This window comes from Halyomorpha halys, unplaced genomic scaffold (assembly GCF_000696795.3).
Source record: "Halyomorpha halys isolate HHAL.00 unplaced genomic scaffold, Hhal_1.1 Scaffold759.1, whole genome shotgun sequence".
Taxonomy (NCBI): domain Eukaryota; kingdom Metazoa; phylum Arthropoda; class Insecta; order Hemiptera; family Pentatomidae; genus Halyomorpha; species Halyomorpha halys.
The window spans coordinates 829,417-845,661 of NW_027110136.1; the positions used below are offsets into that span (position 1 = coordinate 829,417).

At 31.3% G+C, this 16,245-nt stretch overlaps 1 protein-coding gene and 1 long non-coding RNA gene across 7 annotated transcripts in view; one reads left to right on the top strand and one right to left on the bottom strand.

Moving 5' to 3' along the window:
• The window catches only part of LOC106685939 (LIM domain only protein 3), a 254,487-nt gene that overhangs the window by 233,720 nt on the left and 4,522 nt on the right, over positions 1-16,245 (top strand). For all 5 annotated transcript variants that reach the window (XM_067048253.1, XM_014428957.3, XM_067048255.1 and 2 more), the window contains 2 exons: positions 1,027-1,164; positions 3,774-3,899. In XM_067048253.1, coding sequence (XP_066904354.1) covers positions 1,027-1,164; positions 3,774-3,899 — 264 coding nt within the window. The remainder of the gene's footprint in view (positions 1-1,026; positions 1,165-3,773; positions 3,900-16,245) is intronic.
• The window catches only part of LOC106685940 (uncharacterized), a 16,670-nt gene continuing 8,066 nt past the window's right edge, over positions 7,642-16,245 (bottom strand). For both annotated transcript variants that reach the window (XR_001343926.1, XR_010843669.1), the window contains exon 3: positions 7,642-8,010. This is a non-coding gene — a long non-coding RNA (uncharacterized lncRNA). The remainder of the gene's footprint in view (positions 8,011-16,245) is intronic.

The following is a 16,245-nucleotide window of genomic DNA, read 5'->3' on the forward strand; positions in this document are numbered from 1 at the left end:
AATCTTTAACTACTTTATTACATCACTATAATCTACATTAATGCTTTTGGTGTTAATTGAACAAATTCACCGCATTTTTAATATATTTTGTAATATATGAGATGGACTCTTTTAATCTTATTTTTAAAATTAAAACAATGATTTTTAGAGATGTTATTCGTCATTATTATTGTAGAATGATGTGCTTATTTGTACTTACTAAACTACAAGTTAAAATATTCATTACTTCAAGTTTCATCCATTATCTTAAAAATAAATTGTAACTTTTAATTTTCAGAGTTATGCACAGAGAATATAATACTAAGTTATATATTTCACAATATGTTGGGTAGACGAAGATGGATACTTTTAGATACAGCATACAATTTTATACAAGAAATTAATATTTTCATTTGTACTAGTATTAATGATGTTAATCTCCAAATTCATTTAAGTAACTCACTATTGTATGAGGTATCCAAGTTCATTTTCAATTTTTTTTGTCTCTAATTATGACATAACAAAATAATTTTTAAAATATAGTTTAAAAAGATATGTTTAAATAAAAAAAAATTACAAATTTGAAAAAGGACTTGGCAGGTTTTACAACTGATCGCTTTATTAAGTGGTATTATATTTCAATGAACTTAGAGCTTAACATCATTTGTACCAATATACATGAAAATATCAATTTCTTATAAAACATTTTACTCTTTGTCTAAATCTATCCATCGATGTCTACCCAATACAATGTGAAATATATGACTTAGCATCGTATCCCCTGCACTCTGTAAATATCACTGCTACAATTTATTTTTAACAAAAAAAAAAAAAAATGATCCAATTTTAGTCTCAAAACAATTTATTTCTTTATAAGTGAGACGTTTCGGCCAATCCAGCCATCCTCAAGGACAATCTTAATACAAGTTTAGAACCAGATCAATTTTAAAAAAAAAAGTTTATGCAGGCTATTCTGCCACAGGTCATTAATTTCAGTTTACAATTACCCTATTTGTTAATTGTTCATATTTTTTTTATTGTTCTTAGGTATATGCTTAAAGCATTGGACCTATATTGGCATGAAGACTGCCTCAAATGTGGTTGCTGCGATTGCAGGCTAGGGGAAGTCGGATCAACTCTTTACACAAAAGCCAACCTAATTCTTTGTAGGAGGGATTATTTAAGGTAATAAAAATTTTTCAAATAATATTCCAATTGTACTTTTATATATTTACCAGAATTTTAAATGCATAGGGTTTAAAATAATCATAGTATTAATGGTCAATTACATAATACACTAAGAGCCGAATTAACTTTTCACATAACCACACTAAAATTAAACATTTCACATAACCAGGTTAAATTCTGATGGAATGCCACTTAATAAATTTTGATACAAAACCTACATTTAGGTTAGTGAAGTTTATTACTTCTCCTCAAGTTGTGGATCATTAGTGTTTTTTAGGTGATTATTTTCAGTAACTGATAAAAAACAAATATATACCCTCCAAACGTAAACAGATAGTTGATATAAAAGCCGGTTATCAATAATCATATTAAAACCAAATGTTTTAAGTTTACACTTAGTTGTATAGCTCACTTTTAGGATTTATTCTTTTTACTTACTTTAGTGCCGTAATTAAATTAAAGATGAGATCACTTTCATAAGCCCGTACAATTCGTAATGTCTTTGTTAATTTAAAGATCTTTTGTAAGTTCGGATCCATTTAATGTTACGATTGGTTGTAAAGAAGTTAAAAAGAAAAGAAACCAATTTTAGACTAAGAAAATTAAGGTTAATTAATTCCTTTTTTCAATCATTCAATCCTCTTTAATTTGATTTTCTTAGTGTTTTTTTTTTTAATGGATCGGATTTAGTTGCGTTTCCACATTAAAAAGTGAAATCTAATCGACTTCTTTATGTTTAACTCCTTTAATTATCTTTAATACAAATTATCATTGACCTCGGAAGGCCTTTTTTCTTTTCAATTAAGACACTCATTTTATAACAAAAAAAAAAAGAATCAGGAATACATTTTTTTTTTAAATTGTGGTAATATATGCAATATATTTTCTGAGGTACCCACCTCTCAAACCTTAGTAAATCACAGATAAAAAGAAAAGGAGAATTGATTTCAAAATTATTAAGAGTAATTTTATTCCTACATTACGAAAATTGCAAGATGGTTGAGACGAAAGTAATTGGCGGTTCGGTCAAAGCGAAATGGTTTGATTATAGGGCTAGAGGTTGGATAGGAGAGGGGAATCAACGAACACCTCAATATTTCTGTGAAATAATGAAAATGGAATCAACATTTGGGAACAGGAAAGAATAGAGTGGTATTATATTTTCATTAAAATTATTTTTCAATGCTTACTTTCAACATTTCTACCTCCAGAAGCTGTCAACTATATATCATTATAATGAGAAAAAATGTACTGTTAGTTAACCGTTTGTGTGTGAGTGTCACTTCCTAAAAGTAGAGCTAAATTAATGTGATTACTTAGTAAACAATTTTTTATTTCAATCTTATATTTTCAATAACGTACCTCGAACTGAAAGAATGCAGAAATTAAATAGACACCTGACTCTCATATCATTTGAAGTCTATATATAAAGCGAAAAAAAACCTTAAATCCTTGAAACATTTTCTTATTTAAATAAAATAAACATGTATGATTATATTTTGCAATAAAATGTTTTCTGAATTTGCTAAAAGATATATTTAAGTTTTTTTAATTTATTTACTATTGTCTCCTCCTCCCAACTATCTATACTTTTTTATATTCTATTATTATTTTTAATTCTTATGCAATTAGTAATATATATATATATATTATTAATTATATTGGAATGCCTTTAAAAAAAAAATTATTTTTTATGAGATCAGATAAATAAGAGATTTTTGAGAAAACGATAAATAAATATGTTGACTACTTGATAAAATTAACAATTTTTCGCTTATTTAGTTCAAACATACTTAAATATTTTCTTATTTCCTACCTATAATTATAATGAATGAAGTATAAAAAAAAAAACTAAGGAAAACTAATGTTCTCATAAGTAACTTAGAACTAATACTACCAGTCCACATGAACGATGGCCGGATAAAATTGGAGAAGAAATTAACCAAAAATTTGAAGAATTTAAACCAAAAATCTAAGAAATATAAATTTTCTAAAGATAGAAAACAAGAAGCTTGCAATCCTTAGTGGAGAAAATGAAGCTTTTGTAGAATCAAGCGCTTTAACCCATATGTTACAATTACTTTATGTAATGTGGAAACAAACTTCTTGCAATATAAAGCATTGTTTCGAGTTAATAGAAAAAGTTCTACTTTCGATTATTTTTAAAAAATATTGTTTGCAGTATGTGAAAAAAAAGTTTAATAAAAATTTAATTTTGTATTGTGTCATTGTAAGATGTATATTTAAAAAACCTAAACCTTAACTCTAAACCATTTATGACGGTTTTGTTTATTAAAAAACATTAGTGAAATGAATTTCGTTTATAATATATATTTCACCTTTTTTGGATATATATTAACATTTATTAAAATATTAATATTTTATTTAAGTATTCGAAATTTATAGATAGATTCGGGACACAGTGATCACTCACTTTTCTAAATAATCCCACATTGTTAGTCTATATTTTGGTATAACATATAGAAAAAAGTCGAGTAGATAAAAATTTTAAACATAAAGCTAAAATTGAATTTTTTCTAATACGAAAATATTTCTTATTTATAAAACATAAAGTGTATTGATGATATTCATAATTTATTTTTCAGGCTGTTCGGAAGCACGGGTTATTGTTCCGCCTGTTCAAAAGTTATTCCTGCCTTCGAAATGGTTATGAGGGCGAGGACGAACGTTTACCACTTAGAATGTTTTGCATGCCAACAGTGCAATCACAGGTATAATTTATTCAATCCATATTATTTATTTACTATATATATGTAACTAAAATACATCTTTCAAATTAAATTTGGATGGAAAATGGTTAAAAAATATATATATATTTCTCCTTTTACCTATCCAACAAGGAGGGTGGACTTTTATAGATCTTATAATTTTTTTAAACCACTCACCAATTTTCATCAAATTTGTTTTTACCTTTCCACCTTCAATGTCTTGATGTTCTCTACGTTATCATGGTTTTGGTTAAAAAAAAAAAAAAATGTAAGTTAAGAAAATTTGTCATAAAGTAAATAGTCTATCATGATCAAAGTTAGCCAATACTTGGGCTGGTAAATTCCAGAGAGGGCAATGGATAATGTCCGCAAGACATATGTCTTGTTAAACAAGCAGAGGTCCTCACAGGTCTTTCTCTAACCTGCCTACCATAAATACATTAATTAATAGTTTTTTCTAACCCCTATCGTATTATCTCTTAAAAATGTATAATTATCTTCTTTCCACATCTAAGTTGGTCTTAAAATTGAATATACCACTTTTTTAAATAAACAACTTAACCTTACGTACCGTACTCAACCTTACTAACCTTACGTACCGTACTCAACCTTACTAACATTACGTACCATACAACTTAACCTTTGTTTCAAGGTAGCTACGCTCAAACACACTTTTGATGATATATCATGTGGAGCTTCCAAAAAAGTTTGCCAAAAGAAACATTATATAAAGATTATTAAATCTAATTATTTTTTAATTAAATTTAATACCGTAAATTTCTACTAAAAACCTTCTCGGTATTTCCTTTCAAGCAACCCCTACATAGTTCGGAATGACAAACCCGCAATACAAAGATGGATACTGGAAGTTTAAACATATACGAATATAACCCAGAAAATTTTGAAATGTGATCATTTTCAAGAGGAGGGAGTACTGAGAAAGTGGAAAAGATGCTGCAAATGTTCACAGCGTCGGTTTCACTTAATTCTTGTAGGCAAATACCTAAATAATAACCAAAAAACTTTCCTGTTTATTACGAATCGAAAGAGATAATTACATAAAATTCTTACTGCTCGAAATCTCATACGCAAGTAAGCGTCAGTCTGGCTTATGAATGATGACTGTCGTTGAGAATGACCGTGAAAGAGTCCCTCAAAGATGGTAACGAACGCTCAAGCATACTTCTGCAACTTTAAACAATTGCCTATTTTAAACATTTATTTCGATATCTTTTTTCGCTAATTGAGAAGTTGTAAGTTCAGCCAACTAAATTTCATTTAAAAGTCCAATCATACTATTCTCAGAAGATATTTCACACTGGAACAATCATCTTACACAAACTTATCCAAAAATGAAACCATTATTTCCTATTCTTAACGAAAGATTCTTAGTACACATTTTCGATGTCAGTAGTAACTTTATTTTCATATTTTAATTTTTAGGAATGTAACTTCCAGATAAGGTAAAATTTTGTATGCTAGAATATTCAAATAATAAAAAATATTATTACGTTATTTTTTTCGCATACATTAACCAAAAATGTATGTATTAAAATAAAAGTCCACTCTTTCTATCTACCATTTTAAATTTATGACGAATTTGGAATTTAATTTGTCAAAATAATCTTCTGCTATGCCTTTCATTTCGTTTTTTAAATAATTATGAAATGAATAACTTGGCCTTCCTCATTTTTCATTATATTACTATTCTAAATTTATATGATTTTTTTTTTTCATCTTACTAATATTCATAAGCTTCGTTAGAACTACCTACTCAATACTATCCACAGATCCTCCTTACAGTATCAATTCAACCAAAATTTCAGTATTGAGTGTAACTCTAAAGTTAAACGATATCAAAACTAATCGACAACCTAATCCTCTTTTTATTGTTTTACAAATTTCAGTTTGGTCGTTATAGCTGTTTACAGACGGCACCTTACAAACGAAGAGGCAATTCACAGACGGGAGATGGAGCCTAGAGATAAAAATTACGACTCTAGGGCTAATAGGGTTGTTGAGGCGAGTAATAAGACCACGTGGGGCCAATATAGGTTGTTATTAGCACAGCGGGGCTCCCTAGGGCTTCGCCCCCGGCCCCATTCACCGAGGGCAACAGGTGAGTCCCGCTGTAGGGAAATTATCTTGCCTCAATGGGAAAAGGGGAGGCATCCTATCCTCCTATGTTAAGGGTTTGCCTATCATTAGCCTCAGGATTGTGGAAACATTCCTTCTCTTCCCTTAATAAGAAAAATATCTCTGGAATTAAAAGCATCCTGGTTGAAAAGCTCTAAGAGTAATATAGGCTCTAAAATAAAAAGATAAGTAATAATTAATGATACCAAAAATACAGTTCCGTTATACAAATGTTTTACATAATAACAAAATAATAGTAATAACCATTAAAAAAAAGTGATATCAAAAAGTCTGCCTCGCCACATTGGTTTTCTAGGGTTGGTCAGCTGATGATGAACGTTAATGATCCTGAGAATTGCATTCCTCTGAGCTGTACGCTTCGACTAACGAGGAAGGCAGTTAAAATTTGGATGGGTGTCTGTTAGTTTCCAATAGTTAAGGTTTATTATTGCCATAGTCAGATGACCACTATCGTTACTTGCATTGTTCCAATCAGACACCGGTCGCAGTAGCAGAGGGAGTTAAGGCGTCACCTAACAATCTCTATACTACACAGGCGCCTCAACAGATTGACTTTTATTTCGTAGCGGCCCCATGGAATGAAAACTTAACCCTCCCAATACCTCTTTAGTGTAGGTTGCTTACATGCAGGAAAATCCTCTAACCAATCCTGTTGGCCAGAAATAGCCAAATAGGTAAACGCAAACAAAATTATAAAGTAGAAACACTAATACATTTTGTTTCTGATAGGGACAACTATCAGTGATATTACATGAGTTTAAAAGTAAAAAATTATCTGGCAGAATTGTGTGAGTCAGTGAAATTGTGCCAAATACAAACTACAAGATTAATAGTATCAGTTTGTACTTTATTATGAAACAGTGCCTTGGTTGTGATCATGAAAGGTCGTCATTTCTCAGCAGAATATAGTATCTGAAGGATTTCACAATAAAAACCCTTCGAAACACACAAAAAAAAAAGTAGAAGTATTAGATGTTATTAAAATTATATTATTATAAAATTAATAATGGATCATATTCACAGTAATCCCAACTTTCTTCTGACTAAAAATACACTGATAACTAATACTTCCATGGATCAGTATTTATGAAACCAAATTATTTGAACAAAGTGACTAGGGTGTAAAAGTAAAAAAAAGTTGGCCGAACCCGTTACTAAAATGTTTAGTAAATGAATATAAATCTGTACCACTTCAACCCATGATGAACGGTTGTGCAGGTGATTTGTTTTTCCCAATTAAGAAAAACTATTTTATGAAATTGGATGGAATAAATAATTATCTGTCGGGTTTTATAGAGTTGGTAGCACAATGCCTTACCATTGAGACACTCCGTTCCCCATAAATATACTAAAATTTATTCTTATATAGTTTTATTTTTATGCACTGTGGATTTAATGTTGTCTTGAGGTGATGGATATATCCTGACATTTTTCCCTCAATTATTCTGATTGATGGTTAATAATTTATATATTATTTTTTAAAAATAACTAATACCATTTTGTTTGTTTCTACAATGCATCTACTTCAATAGTTCATCAATATTCAACAATTACAAGAGTAATTCATATCGGCATGACATGTTTAGTCATATTCAACTTCACGTTATGTTCGAATTTGATTAAAATAATTTTTTAGACATAAAAGTACATTCAATATAACTACATCATAGCTAATGAAGTTAATTAAACTGTTTCTCGAGAACTTTATTTTTAATCCTTGTTAGAAAGAACCTTCATATTGCCGCAAAGTATCCCGGGAAACATCCTTTTCCCCTTTATTGAAAATATAAAGGGGTCCAAAACGAGAGGAGTATGTAAATGCGATGTATATTGACCCGTTAGATTTTTGCCAAAGTAGGATCAAACCTTCCAAAGTCAGAGCGGCAATCCACCAATCCACTTTAGACGATGAGCACCATTCACCAGTCATCCTCCCAGCCTGATTTCACAGAGAGCCCTGGAATTAGATTACTCCCCTATAATGGAATGAGTTTTATTGCATTTCTTATTCTACATATATTAAAAAAGTTTTACTGCTCTACTCTCCTTATCTCCTCCTCCAGGATAGGGCCCGGCCTGTATTAAAGCTGGTATGAAGCAAGTTTTTCAAATATAATGGAACTGATGTACGGAGTTCTATTTTTATTTTTCGCCTTATAATTATGTGTTTAAAAGAAATGAGATATATTTATTTTTTTTTTGGCAAGTAGTGTTTTTATTAATCTTAATAGGTAGTTTTATAAATTGATAATCTATAAAATAAAACCCGTCTGCATGACCCTAAATAGTAAATTGAAAGTCAAATAGAAAAGAATAGGTTTAAAAATCTATCTTCTTTTACATAAATGTACTCGATATCGTTTAGGACGATCTTAGATAATACTACCTATCCATTATAGTATAGAATATTTCCAGACCTATGATTTTTAGAACATTGTCAAAACTATTCATTAATTAGTTATAATGAAAGATGGCATTTCAAGAATTCATAAAAATGCATACAAGGACCCTAATTTTTCCTACAATTAATGCTAATTTACTTCGAACCTATATTTCGAAGATTCATTTCTGTCCAGTGAATTGTTTATAGTTTAGTTTTATTTTTTACGCGAGTAAATAAACCTATGATAACGCTGTTGTCATAGGTTTATTTACTAACTTATACAAGTTGTATTCAATAATCGATAATTTACCATCGCATATCATAAATTTGAAAGATTAAGAGCTTAATAGATGTTATATTTTTACCACAAAATACGTTTTTCTTCGTTGTTAGTTCAATGTTTCGATGAAGCAGAAAACAGTTTAACACCTATTCATGACGTGGAGTGGACGTGAAATCGGAAAACTAACATATCTTTAATACTAATATAATGGTAACCAAAGCTTTGGCGATGTACCAGCGTCAATAATCAACAATAGTTTTGAAACATTGGAAATCAAATTGAGGAAGAATTACAAAAAACAGTTGAATTTTATACAGCGTATGAACCTGATGTGCTATGTTCATTGTTTTACAAATAATAAGATGCTACATCATTATCCAAATACAGCAAGTAATTAGTGTTAATTAACAATAATTGTTTTTATTAAAAATCCCATACCATATTTACATCATGTGAGTAGTGATTGCTTTTAACAACGTCGACTATAATGACCGAATATTATTATTATAGTTCCATTAGAGGTTGTTATAAACGATACCAAATGTACATGGGAGCTCCCGAGAGCATGTGAGAGGGGAGAGGCAATTATTAATATAATTTTTTTTTTCAAGCAAATGATTGTAATAACAAATAAAACACTGCCATAATTACATAAAACTTTCGTTTCATTTACCTTTTCCGTGCTGAAATGTCACAAACTGAACAACCATGGCTTTCCTCCCTCCTTCCTTAGTTTTGATCCTGGGTACGCCCTTGCAAATGTACACTGATATTCTGATAATCGAAACAATTTGTTTCCGTTCCTTATACTGGACAGCAGAACTTCAAAATGACTTTCTTTTTGTTTCTGCTAACTCTTAATAATTTTCTCTTCCTTAACTTCCTGTCTCTACAGCCCACAAATGTTGAACAATTAATGGGAGGATAGCAAAGCCCACGAAAGCCGATATTCTAAAAATTAAAACGCTTGAATTTACGACTGGAGAAATGGGGGAGGGTTAATTTAAAAAGTTTTCGAGTCGTTGTGGCTCTCTCGGAGCGACAACGCTCAGGCATTAATACTTATATTACTGAGCTTGGAAAATAAATCTCCGAGTAGAATAAATCAGTCATTTTTATGAACGATTTATAGATATCCTATCGGGCGGAGTATTTCTATTCTTTGCATTAAGCTTTCCATAAAAACGTCTACTTTAGGAAGACCACTTTATAAGTTACTGAGCAATAATCTAAAAAAAAAAATGTTTAAGTCGGATAGAGTTGGGAAGCTTCGAGTATTTTATAGCTAAGAAAAGGATACACCTTTCAGGCAAAATTTGTTTTATTAACAAATAGAAAATAATCTATCGTGAAGTATCGTCCACCTTAGACTTGATATTATTATTTTTTTTATTGGTTCTAATTTAGAAGCCTAACATAATTACATTGAATTTCGTAGCATTTAGAAGATGTTATATGAATAATAAAATTGGGCTGTATGTGTCTGTAACTATTCATTAACTGACTTACTGAACATTTTATCTCAAAAACGGCAGTGACTATGCCATTATGATGGTGATGTATACCATATACTGAAATTCGGATCATTAAATATTTAAATTAAAATTTCTGAACCCCCCCCCAAAATAGTTTTTTGAATAAACCAAGAATTATAGAATACCTGAAGTTTGAAATATAAAATAATTCTCTGTAAAAAAATAAATTAAATGGGACCAGTATAAGCGAAGATGGAAACTCATTTTATCTTCATCTTACTTACTAAAGAACAGATTTATTGATCACTTTATCTCTAAAATAACAATGCCCATAAACCTGAAATCATTAGTGACAGTTCTCCTTATACTTTTTATATGGAATAAATCTGGGTTTCATAAAATCGGACTTTAAAATGAACGGGGTGAGGATGATTAAAATTAAAATGTCCTTAATATGTGACTCCCCGCTAGTACTAAATAATATAGCCAGGCATTTTAATTATAAAAACTCCACTGATTCTCAGATTAATACAGCTAATGGTCTAAATTATTACTTCCAAACAAATAAATAATTGTTATAATTTATATAACTATATGAAAATAACTAAGTGTACACCTCACAACACCTTCAACAACAGTCCTCAATAAACTGTATTTTTTAATTTTTGGAAACTCCAGCTTAGAATAATTGAATTGTGTACTTAAAACACGATGTCTCATTTTTTAAAAAAAGAATTAATTTTGGTAAAACCTTTTGTCTCGTTAGCTTTTTAGATACATGCATTTTTAACCAATATTGTCAGCAATTATGGTATAAAAAAATAAAAGTACTGAAAATATTTCATTTTGCGCCACTTGACACTAATGGTTCTAATAAGGATTTTCCGATGGTGTAAAAAATTTTCAATCAACATCATTATTTGTATTTATTGAATGAGTCAGAAATACCATCGTATAATAATAAATGAGCAAGAATAGCAAATTTCACATCTGTTGAAGAAATATATCTATATAAGTTAGGAAGAAAGAATATTAGAGTAAAAGTAAGCTCAGCTAGACGTCGGAAGTTTCTATAGGGGCGAATATTATATGCGAGGTTAGTGTCCGCCCGGTAGGGCGAGAAATAAGAAATGATAGGATCCGTATGTATGTGCCAATACCCATAGGAGGGACCCCGGTCGTATATAGCCAAGGGGTAATACCCGCGCCGGGGTAAGTGCCTGTTTTCAATTTGAGAAGGGTGGGCACATAGGGCATGTATATTTGAGTTGCTCAAGGAGATTGTTTCTCTCGGTATAAGAATATCTGAGGACTGACAAAAGTGATATTAAACATGACCCTGGGACGGGCCCGAGGTTTTAGGGGGCCCACGGGAAATCACCATGTCCACGCTGGGCTCATTACCCACCGACCGGCCAATGGAAAGGGTTCTACTATGATTTCATATAAATTTCATGGAAGGGAACAGACCCGCTGTCCTCTTAACACCCTGGGGGAATCGGTGACAGGAACTTTTCTCCGCTTTTCCGATTCACTTCTCCCCGCTATCCTAACATTCAAATATTAAAGTGCCCCAACTCGGACCTTCCTCGCCTTTTAGAATATCTTCCCTTATACATACCTTATGAGAGGGCAGTATATAAGATACTCCTATATCTTCCAATACACGTGAAAATTTATACAAAGATTAAATATTAAGAATTAAAGGTTCGATCGTCGTAGTAAAACAATCTTCATTTGAGGATTTTTTTCCTGCCATGAGTTTATGTAAAAATCGAATTGTTGGACAGGAATGATGATGTCCGTAGAGAGAATCACCTTGAGTGTATTTATAACATATACCACCTCTACAAAACGTTCACTGCAAATAAACATGGATATCTTCCAAGTAAATGCAATAGGTCGTTTAATCATAATAAATGTTAAGGGAACCCGAAGGTTCGCTGCCGAAACCACTACCATCGCTATCTGCATTTATCTATCCAGTGACTACAATCCACAAGATTAGTCTTGACGCAACTCTTCCTCCAATACTTCAGACTACTCAACGGACGTTTACCCGTTGGATTAGTATTCATAAATTTTTCCAATCAAGTTATCAAGCCCTACAATCTTACGCGTCCACCTCATTGACCTCAATGCCTAAACCTCAATTATATATTTATCGAGGGTAGTTCCCGCAATTCGGCGTTGTGTTGTTTTCTTAATACTCCGATTAATTTATCCTTCTTAGGTCCGAATATTTTAAGCAATCCTTATTTTAAAAAATCTTAAGATACAGCTTCTCAATATAAGTATAAATCATATGTAAAGAACAGCAGGAAGGATAATAGTTTTGTAAATTCTTAATTTTTTCGGTCTGAAGGCAATAGCAATTTAGAAATTAAAAAAACAAACATTTAGTCCTTTTAGTTTCAGAACAATGTCATTGTATCTTGCTAGCTAGCATAGACCTTAAATACTTAAACCTCTCTATCTATCTGAACAAATATATTTCGTTGTATCTTGCTAGCATAGACCTTAAATACTTAAACCTCTCTATCTATCTCAACAAATATATTTCGTTGTATCTTGCTAGCATAGACCCTAAATACTTAAACCTCTCTATCTATCTCAACAAATATATTTCGTTGTATCTTGGTAGCATAGACCCTAAATACTTAAACTTCTCTATCTATCTCAACAAATATATTTCGTTGTATCTTGCTAGTATAGACCTAAATACTTAAACCTCTCTATCTATCTCAATAAATATATTTCGTTGTATAGACCCTAAATACTTAAACCTCTCTATCTATCTGAACAAATATATTTCGTTGTATCTTGCTAGCATAGACCTTAAATACTTAAACCTCTCTATCTATCTCAACAAATATATTTCGTTGTATCTCGGTAGCATAGACCCTAAATACTTAAACCTCTCTATCTATCTCAACAAATATATTTCGTTGTATCTTGGTAGCATAGACCCTAAATACTTAAACCTCTCTATCTATCTCAACAAATATATTTCCGCTTTAATCCATATCAATGAAATGATTGCCAAATTTAATAGATTGTAAGTAAAAAAACAATTATAATTTGGTTCATAGTAGTTGTAAAAGCATCCACTACATTGGATTTCAAATTTATCATACAATACTGCAGGAGGAACCAAACATATCCTAAATTCACCCCTACTTTTTCATCATCATCATTTAATACTCTGTAAACCAACCAAACTAAACAGTGTTTTTTTTTTTCAAATTAGATCTATTACATATAACACGATAATATGACGAATGAATCATATTTGGTTAACTCAAACTCATGTCAAACTTTTATGAAATATTTGGCCAATTGTAGGATTCTCTAATTAAAACATTTTATCGATAGAATGCACTCGAAATAATTATTTATCTTTTCTGGATTTCTTGTCCAAACTGATCTAGGAACTTATCATGACTGGACGAATTTCTACGTACTTTTACAAATAAAATGAAAAGAACAAAAAAGAGTCTTGAATTTAACCAGAGCTATACGAAACCTCTCCGAGATTCAGAGTCATCAAAAGATCCCGATTCTGCAATATTAATTGATAGGCCGATTACTCTTCCTCAATCCCATTAATATACTAATTAAGAAACTGTGCATTAAAATTCGACTGAACTAAAGTGGTGAGGAAGGGGGGGATTCCCGATTGAATAATCCAATCCCCCCCCACTTAATAATTACTGCCACAGCTAAAGAGGGCGAGGGGGAGGGAGGATAATTGGAAAAGTTGATATGAGGGCTTAATGCGGCCGAATAAAACGGCACTAGGTAAAATAAATCCCGTAAGGGCCCTAGCTCCTCAGGTCGATAATTTCAATTAATGTTTTGCCCGACAAAGGGAGAAGACAGGAGGAGGTGATTACCTCTGCTCCCATCCTAGCCGCAAACCGTTTCCACGACATCATTCCTCGCCAGTTTGCTGTCGCAATATATATTATTTTTATCAGACAATTGTCAATTATACTAAACATGAAATCTTGTTTAATTCTTATTATGTCTGTCTTTGGAGATATTATGAGTAATAATATATAATACAAACACATGTGTATAGAATGCTATTGCTGGGAATTGAGCTATTGCAACACAAGTGATATGTAGTGTAATTGTATGATATAAATGAGAGAATATAATTAATTAAGCCCTATAAATAAAAATAAAACCTCTAATTCCTGATAATAATATAAAACTAAATTTGGTTCGTAGCGCGCTTCCCACAACTTTCTATTATCACCCTGGGATGTGAAAATTTCAAATATTATATTTAATATTTTTATTAAAAATTCTTATTTTAGGGTTTTTCGGGGTGCGAATATTGATTAACAAATTCGATCTTGCCAAGAACACAACAATATAACAAAGTCATGTGCAATAAGGATAAGTCGTGGAATTACTATATATTCCATAGTGAGGGTTCAAATTTATGCTGAAAAACATATAATTTTAATTTGGAAGACGAATGGCATTGGAGATCTTACTTGGTTTCTTCCTTGTTCATCGTCCTCTGTTTGGTGCAAGTGTAAATGTACTTTCAGGTTTGCTGGCTTATGGTAATCAGGTTTGGCGGCAGCTTCTTGCTCTTGATGCGATACTTTTGAATTGAGTTTTTTCCCTAAATGTTTACTCTATTTTCTTCATGTTAATAAACAACGCAAACTTAGTTAATTAGCCATTTTATCATAGCGTCACCATATTATCACCGATTCTGAGAATCTTGCCATACGCCCGTTTCGGTTATGGGTTCAGTTTTGGTTTATCATTAAGTCGGGGCAAGAACAGTTTATGTCATACTTGAAATTAAAAAAAAAGTCAATTAGACATTGAAAATTTAATTTCGATTATGATAATTTTGATAGTTTAATCAGCGAACCAACTAGTGGGACGAAAGATGCCGTTCTGTGCTTCAGGTAAATATAACCGAATATTCTAAAAATTCATTCAAACAATTTTTTTTTTTCGTGAAATCAGTATTTTCTAAAATATCTGTAGTTCAATAGTTCACCAAAAAATCATAGGCTTTTCCTTTAAATAAACTATTAGTAAGTATACATTTATTAACAAGTGTTGGTTCCATTAATTAAGGAAGGTTTAGATAATCGTCAGCTATGCTTTAAGGTTTATTTCGTGTTTTGTGACCACCCATAATCTCATCTTTACGATGGCTTGTATTTTAGTCAATTTAGTTACAATAGTAAGTACATGAAAGACGCAGGGCGTTACCAAATAGCGAATTAACGACCAAAAAAGATAATACATGATAGGCTTACATATATTTCCAACTTGTTCTAGTAAAGTAAAACGAAACTCAAAAAAAATGGAAATGTAAACCTAAATTATGTCTTTAACATAACTTGAAATTTGAGTTTACGGAAAGTTATTATTTAGAAGAAACAAATTTGTCCAAAATATTATTTATTGTTGATAACTGAAACTTCGATTTTATTTTACAATAGAATAAACACTCCAACCGTCGGAATAGGCAGCATTAGTGGCATCATGGCTATTTAGGATATGAAATATTCAGAGCAATAAAACACAACTCACACAGTCTCACAAGTCTTCATCGAGAATATTTAATTATTTCATTTACGAATCATCCATCTATTAGGTCTGCGGAGATGGAAGTATATGTGGTAGATTACACATTTGGCAGGGACGAGGGATGAAATGATTCAAATTAATTGAATGGCTTGTCACTCACACACGGTCCTAGTAACTGATACGTCTCCCTCCCTTCCCGATCAATGTGAAACATTTTAATTAAAACTCGAGGAGGGTTCAAGGCTCCCACTCTCCCATTCGTACAGTCCCCGTCTTGTTAACAACCCAACGCTATACTATACTCACCTTCCAGTCGTATCTTTTACTAAAATAATACAAATTTTCGTCTGGGTTCTAGATGCCATATTTTGATTTCGGCCACGTTACTAATATACCAGGGCATTCAAAAAGTCCTGTCGTTTTTCGTTTGTTCGTTGTTTATTTTGATTCTAGAGTGTTTGCTAATTAATTCCGTTCAAT